The sequence below is a fragment of the Myodes glareolus genome, chromosome 9 (genome assembly GCF_982192425.1).
Source record: "Myodes glareolus chromosome 9, mMyoGla1.1, whole genome shotgun sequence".
NCBI lineage: Eukaryota > Metazoa > Chordata > Mammalia > Rodentia > Cricetidae > Myodes > Myodes glareolus.
In genome coordinates, this window is record NC_142034.1 from 106,943,958 (window position 1) to 106,957,111 (window position 13,154).

At 47.0% G+C, this 13,154-nt stretch overlaps 1 protein-coding gene across 4 annotated transcripts in view; it reads right to left on the minus strand.

Annotated features, from left to right (window-relative positions):
* The window catches only part of Myh11 (myosin heavy chain 11), a 91,443-nt gene that overhangs the window by 57,440 nt on the left and 20,849 nt on the right, over window positions 1-13,154 (minus strand). For all 4 annotated transcript variants that reach the window (XM_048433271.3, XM_048433270.3, XM_048433273.3 and 1 more), the window contains exon 3: window positions 11,354-11,510. In XM_048433271.3, the coding sequence (XP_048289228.1) occupies window positions 11,354-11,510 (157 nt within the window). The remainder of the gene's footprint in view (window positions 1-11,353; window positions 11,511-13,154) is intronic.

Genomic DNA, 13,154 nt, shown 5'->3' on the forward strand with positions numbered 1-13,154 from the left:
GGTGGGGGGCATCTGTCTCCATGTTACCCCTGCCATTCTGGAAAGCTGTGCTAGCTGTTTTTATGTCAACTTGACACAAGCTGCAGTCATTGAAAAGGAGGGAATCTCAACTGAGGAAATGCCTCTAAGATTTAGCTGTAAGACACGTAACTAATGATTGATGTGAGAGGGTCCAGCCCATTCTGCGTGGTGCCATACCCAGGCTGATGGCTCTGGGTTCTGTATAAGAGAGCAGCCTGAGCAAGATATGAGGCATGAGCCAGCAAGTAGCACCCTCCATGGTCTCTGCATCAGCTCCTGCCTCCAGATTCATGCCCTGACTTCCTTTAGTGATGTGGAAGCATAGCAGACAAACACGTTCCTCCCCTTGTTTCGGTCAGAATGTTTCATCACAGCAACAGCAACCCTAATAAGACAGAAGCCTTGGGGTGCCTCTCTTTGTGCCTAAAGAAGGGTTAAGACTGCACCCAGAGCTGTACTGACTGGATCACCTGACTTCGAGTTTCTACTTAGTTAGGGCAAGGGTAGCACAGAGGCCTCCCTTGCTTCCCTCTAAGCCCTGATTTTTGTCCTTCTGCCTTCTCCACATGTCTACAAGCTCCTGTGTAGGCTCTGATCTCTGGAAGTTGAAGGTCAGTGCCTGGTGTGTAGTACCAGAGACCCCCATCCTCTGATACAGAGGACATCATGAGACCAAAGATCAAGCAGGCATGGTTGACGCCTTCTACTCAGGAAGTGTCCCAGAGAGCCAGCCAAGGCCTGGCTGTCCCTACCTATGAGGGACATGGGAACAGCAATCAACACTCTAACCAGTAGTCAAGAGCAGAGACATCTGAGTGCCACACCTGATGGGCAATGCCAGACGTAACATCTCTCACATCTCTTCCTTGCACCATGGCCCTCAGCCTCACTTTACCGCAGAGCTGCTGGTCTGTGGGACACCATACCTCCATTGCCAGCAAGATGGTTGGTGCCCTGTTATATATTTTTTGACTGAATCATAGGATAGATGGACAGACAGATGGACAGATAAGAAGATGGATAGATGGAAATCAGGAATTTAAGACCATCCTTGGCTACATAGTGAGTACCAGGTCAGGTCAGTTAGGGCTACATAGTGAGACCTGTCTGAAAGAAAGAGAGAGGGGGGAAATAAAGGGAGGAAAAGAAAGAAACAGTAAAGGAAAGAAGGAGGGAGGGAAGGAAGGAAGGAGGGAAGGAAGGAAGGAGGGAGGGAGGGAAGGAAGGAAGGAAGGAGGGAGGGAAGGAAGGAAGGAGGGAAGGAAGGAGGGAGGGAAGGAAGGAAGGAGGGAGGGAGGGAAGGAAGGAGGGAGGGAGGGAGGAAGGAGGGAGGGAAGGAAGGAGGGAGGGAGGGAAGGAAGGAGGGAGGGAGGGAGGAAGGAGGGAGAGAGGGAGGGAAGGAAGGAATGAAGGAAGGAGGGAAGGAGGAGGGAGGGAGGGAAGGAGGGAGGAAGGAGGGAAGGAGGGAAGGAAGGAGGGAGGGAAGGAGGGAGGGAGGAAGGGAGGGAAGGAAGGAAGGAAAAAGAAAGAAGCCCAACACATTCTGATTGAGGTGAAGGCTGGAGGAACCAGAGCCCTGTGACTAGGATAGACAGCAAGAATGTCTCGCAACCTGATGACATGACAGGGTTTCATATAACCCAGGTTACCCTCAAATTCACAGTGTAGCTAGGATGACTTTGAATATCTAATCCCTTGTCTCTACCTCCCCAGTTCTGTGATTCCAGGTCCCCAGCACTCACCATTTTATGCAGCACTCGGGATGGGGTCTCATACACATTAGGCAGCCACTTTGTTCTCAGAGATGTGGCCCAGCCAGCCCTGACCTCCATTATTTTAAGCAAGCAATGGCAGACCAAGGCTCTCTTCTTCCATCTGACCTGAGGAGGGAGCCAGGATTTCTCAGCAACCTGGCAAGAGCTAGGCCCTGAGCAGGAAAGATTTATAGGTCAGAGGCTCCTAGGCCTCCCAGGAGGAGGAACAGTCTTAGTGCTGTGGGCTGCTGGCAGCTCTCTGGCCCAGGATGTTCCCATAGGAAACAGAAGCGTGGGAAGCACAGCTCTGGGCAAAAGAAGTGCTCCTTTGGGTCAGCTGTGGAACTGACTCAGGGAGGTTGCCTGAACTTTCCATGGCTGGGGCTTTCTGTTTCCTTCCTAAGCCCAGTCTTTGAGAGAGCCAGGGAGGGGTTGGTGGGATGACTCAGAGGGCGAAGGTGCCTGTGGTCAAACCTGAAGACCTAAGTAACCTTGGGGTCCAAATGGTGGAAGGAGAGAACCAACTCCCACAAGTAGTCCTTTTAAATCAATAAATGTAATTTATAAATTTTTAGAGGGAGAGCAAGGCCTTTTGCCCCACCACACACCTCCTTGTTCACTTGGGTCCTTGTTATTCACAGCTGTGAAATTCACAGGACATTAACTCAAAGCAAGTAACTTTTGGTACTTAGGATATTCACATCATATGAGTACCACCTCTATAAAGTTCCAGAACATTCTGTCATTCCCCAATAAAACCATCTGCCCATCAGGCCATCAGCATCCATCAGCCATTCCCACTCACTCTTGGTACTCATGTGCTCAGTCTGTATCTGTGTGGACATACATGTTGACATACTCTGGGTATTTCACGCAGGTAGAGACACACAGCACCTCCTCTTATGCCTGGCTTCTTTCATGTTTGGGAGGGTTATCTGATTTGTACATTATATTGCAACTGTTCACAGCCAAGTAATACTCTCTTGTATAATATACTACATTTTCTTCATCCACAAATGAAAATGTGGATCGTTCCTACCTTTGGGATGCTACTCTAGACTTTCACATACAAGTTTTTACTTGAGTACTTGCTTTTAGCTTTTCAAGTCTTATCTGAGAGTCAGCACCTCCATGACACCATCTCTGCCTCCACACCTCTCTACGACTGGGACAGTGTCCTGTCTACTGTATACCTCACCGCAGGGCTGCCCTGGACAGTGGTACAAGGTTCACATTGTCTGATTACAGGGGGAACTTGTTGGACATTTGTATGTTCATGAAAACAAATGGCCTGCAGACTGAAGAAAAAAAAGCATCTTGAGAAAGAAGTGGTTTTTTTCCTAATTCTGCAAAGGCTTGATGTTCTCCTTGGCTCCCTAATGTAGCAACTAACCTCCCCATGATCACTATTTAACCTGCTAGTCTTTCAGTACATTTTTGGAAAAACGTATATGACATACAGTATTGTCCTTGTTTTTTTTTCCAAGTTGGTAAAAAAAAAATATGCAAAGGCCTATGTAGCACTATATTCACATTCACTTCAAAGAGGAGTCAAAGGAGATATCCATTGTCTGATAAATGGATTTGAAGACATGGTAGACATGGTATGTCCATTCAATGGGCTAGTATCCAGCCATGAGAAGAGAAAGTGCTGGCACATGCTCCAGCAGTGTGAATCTTGAGACAACTACACCAAGGGAAAGAAGCTGGTCTCAGAATGTGACTCATTCACGGTTTTTTTTTTTTTCACCTTACTTGTCCATAACAGGCAAACTTGACTGCTTGCCCGGGGCTGGGTGAGAATGTGGAGTGACCTCAATGAGCACAAGATTTGGGGGGAGAAGGATAACAAATTCTAAGTTACACTGACAGCTCCATATTCTGTAAACAACTCACTAACGATCTGTGACTTGCATATTTATTTATCTATTTTGGTTTTTCAAGACAGGGTTTCTCTGTGCATATTCCTGGCTGTCTTAGAACTCTCTCTGTAGACCAGGCTCACAGAGATCCACTTGCCTCTGTCTCCCAAGTGCTCGGATTAAAGGCATGTGCCACTTCCCCCCTCCCCAGAATAAAGTTTTTAAGAAACACAATGGACTTTGTACTCCCTCCTTTCTGTCTGTTTGTTTTTGAGACAGTTATGTAGCCCAGGCTGACCTCAAACTCATGATCTTCCTGCTTTTACCTCCTGGGAGTTGGGATTTCAGGCACTGCCACCACACTTCTTATACCCCCATGTCTAAACTCTGCTGCACACTAGACCCTGGAAACACAAGCCAACGAAAGCCTCTGTTCCTTTCTTCTACATAGCTAATGACAGAATGTGGGAGCTGTGATGGTTTTAATGAATATGGCCCCTATAGGCTCATATATTTGAATGCTTAGTCCCCAGTTAGTAGAACTGTTTGGGAAGGATTAGGGGGTGTGATCTTTTTTGAGTGGGTGTGACCTGATTGCAGTCAGTGTAGTCTTGTTGGAGGAAGTATATGGGGGGTAGCTTTGAAGTTTCAAAAGGCCCATACCAGGACAAGTGTCTCTCTCTGCCCGCAGATCAGGATATAAAGTTCTCAGTTGCTATTCCAGCACCATGCCTATCTGCTTGCCACCATGATGATCATGGACTCACCCTCTGAAACTGTAAGCAAGCCCCAGTCAAATGCTTTGTTTTATAAGAGTTGCTGTACTCAGAACACTGACTAAGACTGATAGAGTCAGATGGGCAAAAAAAAAAAAAAAGACTGAGGACTATAGCCACAGCTATAGCCAGGACAAGCACCAGTACACAGACCCCAGGACTGTGGCTTCCCAGAATGACAAGAAACTTTCTAGACTTTGTTTATACTTGAACTATATCAAGGGTATGTAGGTGTGCAGAAGGAATGGGGGGGTCACATGGAGATGAGCAGAGCATCCCTGGCCTGACTTTAACAGCTCAGTGGCAGGAAGAAGATAGCCTTGAACACCTGTGGGCAATGACAGCCTTACTGTAACTCAGCTTCTAACTCAGGGTTTTGGGTCCTAGAACTGATGTGGGATTTCCCTCTGTATGCTGTGAATATCATTGGTTAATAGAGAAAATGCTTTGAACCTATAGCAGGGCAGAACTTAGCTAGGTGGGGAAAACTAAACTGAATGCTGGGAGAAAGGAGGCGGAGTGAGGGAGAAGCCATATAGCCCAGCCAGAGAAAGACACTGGAACTTTAGCTGGTAAATCACAGCCACGTGGCAATACACATATTAATAGAAATGGGTTAGTTTGGAATATGAGTTAGTCAGAAATACACTTGAGCTATTGGCCAAACAGTATTGCAAATAATATGGTTTCTGTGTGATTATTTTGGGTCTAAGCAGCCGGGAACTAACTAGAGGCCTCCTTACAACATGGCACCTCACCCCCATTATCAGTCTGTCCTGGTCTACCCTTCCTACCTGACCTGGGGGTTTGCCTTTGGATGTCTGAGTCTTAGGATGTGCTTGGGAATGGAATAACAGCCCCGCGATTACCCCCAGTGAGGCATAGCAGGCCAGGCAGGACTCCCTGGAGGTTCCCAGCCACCCAGACTATTTCAGTTGATCCCCAGCTGGAGTTCTGGCTGACTGATTGCTGAGACTGAGTGTGCAGGCTACCAATAAAAGGGGGAAGCCAAGAAGAGCTGGAAAAGCATCCCAGGCTCCATGCCTCTCTTTCTTTTTGTACCTGCCTGCTGTAGATACGTGAGAGGGAGGGGACTTGAGGCACAAAGAAAGTGACTCTCTACTTCATATCTTCCAAGAAGTAGGCTTCCAGAAGGTTCTACACACTCTTGTGAGGCTAGTGCAAACTTGTCAGTCCTGAGTCTCCCCTGGCAGACTAAGCTTCAGACATGGCTCAGAGTGAGCCTCATACCACCTGGAGCAGACAACAAAGACACTAAGGCCCAGAGATGGCCTCTACTGCAGCTCTAGAGCCCTGACTGTATCCTAGATCCCTGTGGGCCTGGTCTTCCACTCTTCCACATTCTCTCTGGCAGACTCAGGTAGGCTATAGGTTTACATTGGGCCCCGGGGAGGCATTTTCTAACCTTGGAACTGAACCACTGAGGCTCACCTGGGGCAGGGAACTCTAGTGGCCTCTTGGGGAGCAACTATTTCTTACCCCAATCTCCTGCCTCCAGCCCTAGGAGCTGCTCCCAGCTCAAGTTCACAGTCACTTCCCAGGAGCCATCCGCTGTCTCCTAGCTTAGCAGAGAGGCTCCAGGCTAGTAGCATCATTCGGCTCCTGAACCTCCCTTCTTTGCATTACGGGACTAGTTGACTGGCGCCCCGGAACTAGACTGTATATGTGGCAGGGCTATGGCACATGGTAAGCCCTCAGGCAGCTCTGTTGAGATGATTAGCTGGGAGACCACATACTTTTCATGCTCTCTGGATGAGGAACATGTTGCCACACACCAGTATGGGCACCTCAAAGCTACTCTCCTGGGCAAGCCTGCTTCTCCAATTCAGAATTTACTATTTATTCATAAATTTAAGAGTCTTAACTGCCTCCTGTACCAATAAAAAGCTACAGACAGCAAAGCTTGTCCCATCTCTGCTTATATGGGGAAATCTAGTCACCAAGTCTTCCCTCACAGTTTTTTACCTGGCCTCTATTGAGCAGTGCCTTCTTGTCACCTCTAACTCACCCAGGAGGCTAACCTGAGTTACACATCACAATTTCAACCTGGATTACAGTGTGATCCTGTCTCAGTATACCAAAGATGGACGGCCGTGGGGAAGGAATGAAGGATGGAAGGAGGGATGGATGGGTGGGTGGATAGAGTAAATCAACAATTTATATTGCTTTGTGTATGGAAGCAGCTAGATAGGTGAAGAGCAATTGTGTCCAGAGACTCAGTCAACCAGACGCTGTACCCTGCTGTGGGATCATGTTTTTGTAAACTGTAAAGATTTGTCACTCATATTGGTTTAATAAAAAGCTGATTGGCCAGTAGCTAAGCAGGAAGTATAGGCGAGGCAATCAGAAAAAAAACGATTCTGGGAAGAGGAAGAGAGTCAGTCGTCACCCAGATGCAGAGGAAGCAAGATGAGAATGCAGCACTGAGAAAAGGTACCAAACCACATGGCTAAACACAGACAAGAATTATGAGTTACTTTAAGTTGTAAGAGCTAGTTAATAAAAAACCTGAGTTAACAGGCCAAACACTGTTGCAATTAATATAGTTTCAGATCTGGGTGGCCTGGGAAACAAAACCACAGTCTCTTTATAGTACCTTATCCTACTAGCCAGTCCATACCAGACAGAACCAAGCATAGTCACAAACCTTTCTGGAAGCTGATTCTGTCTTGGAGACATGTTTGTAGGGTGCTAACTTTGAGTCAAACAGCCTGACACTGGATGCTCTGCAGCCTGAACAGCCTCTGTGAGGCACGGCTATTTCTTCATGGAAGAAATAGATTCAAACCTAGACTTTTCAGAAGCACAAAAAAAGCTCTTCTACGAGACTAGATTGAGAAAGTCTTGAAGCTACCTACAATAAGGCTCAGAGCTGAGAGTACTGGATTGACTGTCATTAGCACAGTTGTGTGTGCTTATATGTACACACATGTGCATGCATGTGGAGGCCAGAGTTGAACCTCAGGTGCTGTCTGTCTCAGGGTCTCTCGAAAACTCTTACAATGAGCTCACTGATCAAGCTAGTCACGAATCCTTCTGTCTGTACCTCTCTAGCTCTGGTATTACAAGCTCCACACTTTTTTTTTCAAACTGTGTTCTGGAATTCAAACTCATGTCCTCGCTGTACTGGCTGAGCTACCTCCCACTCCATTATCTTCATCACTGATCACAGGAATCTGGAGCCAGACATGGCCATGTATGTCTGTAATTCTAGCTCTTGAGAGGCTAGGGCAGGGAGATTTTACATCCCAGGTCATTCTGGGCTACATAGTTGACTCTGTCATGAATGCATGCAAGAGTGAGTAAATGAATGAAACTAGCAACCCAGAGAAGTATTTATGGACAGCAGTGACTCTGAATCAGGAGGTCAGAGTACATGGCCATGGTCAGTTCCTTTCTAATCAGGTGCCATAGCTGGAGTCTTTGTGTCTCCCTACAAATCTCCACCTTAAGGTGAGGTAGGGCCCTTGGGACGTCCCTGATGGGACTGTCATCTTTATAAAATAAAAAGCCCCAATGGAATTTATTTCCCCTTGGACACAGCAGCAGGGACACCATCTTTGAACAGAAAATAGGCTGACTGAACAGAAAATGGGTCCTTGCCAGAATATAAGCTTGTATGTGCCTTCATCTGGGCTTCCAGCTTCCAGAACTGCAGGAAGTAAATTTCTTTTGCTTATAATGGCATTTTGTTGTAGTATCCTGGACAGATTAAATCTAAAATCCCAAATGGGTATGCTGGTATACATCTATAATCCAAGGAGGCTGAGGCAGACTCTGATTGCCAAGAGAGTCTTATAGCTAGATTGTGTCTCACAAATAAAAATAGGCCTGGAGAGATGGCTCCAGAGTTAAGTGCACTGGCTGCTCTTGTAGAGGACCTGTTCAGTTCCCAGGAGCCATATGGTGGTTTACAACTATCTGTAACTTCAGTTCCAGGTTTCTGGTACCTTCTTCTGGATTTAGTGAACACCAGGCATAAATATGATACATGGACATATACTCAGGCAAAACACCCATACACATTTTTTAAAATTTTTACAAATAGCAACCAAGACTATGACCTATGCCTGTCCCTTTGCCTCATTGCCCAGTCTCTTCTTCGGCACATCACCTATTACATGGCCTTGAAGAGAAAAGTCACCAGGTTTCACTCTCAGCTCTAAGGCAAGTCTTTTGTTATGTGAAGCCCCCTAAAAATTATCAAATGCAGAGGCTGTTACCAGCTCTCCAGGCCCAGGTTTGGTAGCGTCTGTTCTTTTCTCCCCTCATCTACAGACCAGCCTGTGGGGATTAGGTAGGCATGGGCCAGTTCCCCTAAGGCATACCAACCACAGAACAGAGAGACCTGCTTCCCACATACTGTCCAGACTTAGCTTAGTCTTGGAGAGGGCTAAGCTGAGAGCCCCAGCTGTTTTATTTTCAGTCTTTGACAGGGTCCTCTTGGTGCTAATGAAGTGAGAACAGGGTACACTTATGATGACACAAGCCAGCTCCACACCTCCTGAGGCCTGAGACTCATCAGGTTAGAGTCAAATCTTATCTGCCTTTCACACCTCCCCTACTTCAGCCCAGGGACCCTTGGTGACCACCCACAGGCTCCTATCAGAAGGCTTAATGTACCCTTCTCACACTTCACCTGTAATTTGCTGAGTCCAACTCTGGGCTCCGAAGTGTTCAGCCTTCAACACTGAGATAAGAAACAAGACCCAAAGGGACAAAGCCTTTTCTGAGCTGGGACCAAGCACAGCTCAGTTGCACTGTTGGATCAGGCAAGCTCTAGAGGTCCTAGGCATCACAGGCACCAGGCTCAACAGTCTGACACTGTCTGTTCTCTGAAAAGTTCTTCACTTCTCTGAATCTCAAGCCCCATCTCTAAAACTCTAAAAGGGGGTTGACAATAGTGCCTGCCCCTTGCATGTATGATCAGGGGACACTTGTGCAAGCACACACACATACACACACACACACACACACACACACGGTAAAATTTGCTGTTTCCTCAAGACCAAAAAGGTACATGTCCCTTTAAATTTTATCTTTGTTTTTATTTAGCATAAAATTATGGTATATGCACCATAAAATTTCAGGACTGAATTTTAAAGCTAAGTGAGTCCTGTCTGCCCCAGGTTTCTGATAAAAGATTGAGAACACTCCTTGCATATAAAAAGCAGGAAGCAACCATCCCCAAGGATCTGGGATGTGGCTCAGTTATAGAGTACTGGGCTAGCATGCATAAGATCCAGGTTCAAATCCCAGCACTGGAAGGGGGAAAAGCCCACAGCAACAATAACAAATGTTAGAATCCTGGCCAGACAGCTGCCTAGGCCACAGCACAGCCTTCCTGTACGACTGTCTAGCTACCAGAATTCAGATGCCTGGATTTTTCATTCTGGAGATGAGTTTGCAATGTCAAGACATACCAAAGGACATGGCAGCTAGCTTCCTTACTCAATTCCCTGCTCAAGTTATAAAATCTCTACCTTCACCTCCTTCAGAGACCTATAAGAAGGTACATCTCCAGAACCTCTGCCATGCTACCGTCTCTAGTGGTGAGGTTTAAGTTTCCTCTGAGCCCTTGTCATGCTGCTGTCTGTCTGTTTGTCCATGTGCTAATATGTCTTTAAGTAAACTTCTTACATCCAACAATCCATTTCAGTGTCCTTCTTGAAGCTCATACAAAAGACCTTAAAGAAAACAACAAGAGCTGGACGGTGGCGCACGCCTTCAATCCCAAGCACTAGGGAGGAAGAGGCAGTGGATCTCTGTGGTTTGAGGTCAGCCTGGTCTGAGTTTTTTTCCGGGGTTTAGGGAGGTTCATGAAGCATGTTTTCTTTGACTAACAGAATAAATAAGAATTAACTGGTAGAGGAGACTTAGGTATTGATGGTGGGAAACCTTGTTACAGCACTTTCCAGTTTTAAAAAATCTTTCAAGTGGGGCCTGAAAAATTGTTCATCAGTTGTAAGCACTTGCTGCTCTTGCTGAGGACCCAAGCTCAGTCCCTATCACCCAGGTAACACAGCTCCCAACCACTTCTAACCCCAGCCCCGGGGGATCTGATGCTCTCTTCTGGTCTCCATGGAAACCTGCACTCACCCGCACAAACCACACAAACAAACATCTAAATCAAACATTACAATTATAAATCTGCAAGGTGCTGGTCCTGGTGACACAGGCCTGTAATCTCAGTTACTTAGAAGGTTAAGGCAGGAAGATTATAAGTTCAGGGCCTGTCTAGGATACAGAGTATTTGAGGCCAGTTGGGCAACTTGGAGAGGCTCTATCTCAAAGGAAAAGTGAGAAGAGGGCTGGGGGTGTAGCTCGGGGCTAAGAATACTGACCCGACATAGCTGAGGCCCTGGGTTTGATATTCAGCACCATACCCCCAAAACAAAATAATTCTTTGGAAAAATTCCCCATCACTGTAGAACCGCATAGCTTGATGACTCTGCACACGGGAATCCCATTGTCCCCTCCTGACCACATAGCATGATAAAGGATTCACAAGCTGTTACACCTGAACTTGGAGTGTGTATACAAAGGCCCTCCATTGGTAAAGCCAGCACAGCAAGGCTCACAGAAGCGCCACAGAGACTGTGGAGAAGACGGGATAGAGACTGGTAGGTGGCAACCCAGGTCCACAGCCTGTCTCCAGCTTCTTCCTCTCTGGCAGCTGGCTAGGCTAGGGCCTTGAAACAGTCACAGGGATGGCAGAAGTCAGAGAGGGCAATGCCCGTATTTGCTCAAGCCCTGCATTCCCGCCCCTCCTTGCTGCAGACTGATGTTCCTTTTGTTTTTGCCCTTTTTTAGTCATGGCCTTGCCTGCCAAACTCCACATTCCTGATGGGGACTCAGGCAGGTGGGGGTGGGGACTGAGGCTGAGCCCTGAGGTGGTTCTCAGGCCTGGCAGGCTCACCTTGTAGCATGCTTCTGTAGGCTGTGTCAGCAATGGCGTAGATGTGGGGCGGCATCTCATGCCTCTTCTTGCCCTTGTACATGTCCACAATCTTTTCTGAGTAGATGGGTAGGTGCTTGTAGGGGTTGATCACCACACAGAAGAGGCCAGAGTAGGTCTGCAAAAGAGAGCCAGGCTCAGTTCTGGACTTTTGGATGGGTGGGAGAACTCCCACACCCCAGTCAGCAGCCTCATGCCATAGTGGGGGAAACTGAGGCTCCTCAGAAACTCAGCAGGAGCCTTGTGGAGAAGGAAGAAAAAAGCAAGATTGAGTTGTGGTTGAATTAAACCCACCACTGTCTCTATCTCACTAAGCCTCAGGAACTTAACTTGTCTGCACATGCTCATGTGTGGGGTACACATGGACATGTATGCAGGCATGTGGAGGCCACAAGTCAACATGGGGCATCTCCAATTTCCTCCTCTTTAATGTTTAAGATGGGATCTCTCACCAGCTTGATGAGGCTGCCTAACAATAAGCTCCAAGGATTCCGTCTCTGCCCTCCTAGCATCAGGGTGACAGGAGTGTGGTCACTACACTCAACTTTTCTCCAGGGGCGCTGGGAACTCAACTCAAGTCCTCATAAATGAATAGCAAGCACTTTTACCAACTGAGCCATCTTCCTGGCAATCCCAAAATTTCTTTTTTAAATATATTTCATTTTTATTTTTTATTTGATTAAAATATAGAATGCTACTTATAGAGTACCAGTGGGCAGTGGTGGCGCACGCCTTTAATCCCAGTATTCAGGAGCAGAGGCAGGTGGCTCTCTGAGTTCAAGGCCAGCCTGGTCTACAGAGTGAGTTCCAGGACAGCCAGGGCTAAACAGAGAAACCCTGTCTCAAACAATAAACAAAACAAAATGAATAATAATGACAATGTGGTTTTTAATTTATAACAGAAAGAGCCAGTGATGAAATAGGTAACCACAAAAGCCTGAGGAGAAAGGAGTAACGTGTGGGCAGTAGGACTGTCTTAATCTTATATAAAAAAAAGGGGACAATGTGATTGAATGATGCTACTATATCAATGGTGAAAGGGAACAAAGGCTGGGGGTGTGGCAGTGGGTAGAGTGTTTGCCTAGAATGCACAAAGTCCTGAGTTTTATCCCCAGCACCACATAAAGTATCTGGAATCCCGGTACTCAGAGCATCAGGAGTTCAAAGTTATCCTCAACTATAAAGCAATTTTGAGGCCAACCAGGGCTACATGAGATCCTGTCTTTAAAAAAGAAAAGGTAGTGGCGAAATGACAAGGAATAAATGTGAGAAATAACAACAAAAATCAAAAGCAAATTATACATGCTGCTCTTCACAGCTGCACGATTGGTGAGGAGAAGGGAAGGACTCCTGGGGCTACAGTGGCCTCAAAGGCCCAAGTCCTTCCAGTTCAGGAGAGAGCAGAGCAGTGACAGGAGACCTGCACCGACCAGGAGGAGTAAAGGATCAGGGGATTGAAGGCTCAGAGGCAGAGAGGGAGGCAGCAAGCAGCACATGGGCTGTAGCTGGAACAGTCAGAGGGAGGAGGCATCTTTGGAGGTCAGCAGGGGAAAGGACAGACTCCAGCTTTCAGTGGGAGATCTGCCCTGTAGCTCCCAGGCCAGCTGCAGTCACCTCTACACACCTGAGCTCCTGCTCTGGCCTCTTCAGCCCCAACCTAAGACTTGGCAGATAGTAGGTACTGATTAAATGCTTACTAAATGACTGCCAAGGTTAAGTTGAAGTCTCCCCAAGGGTAGATGCAGCTTGCTTTCGCTGTATG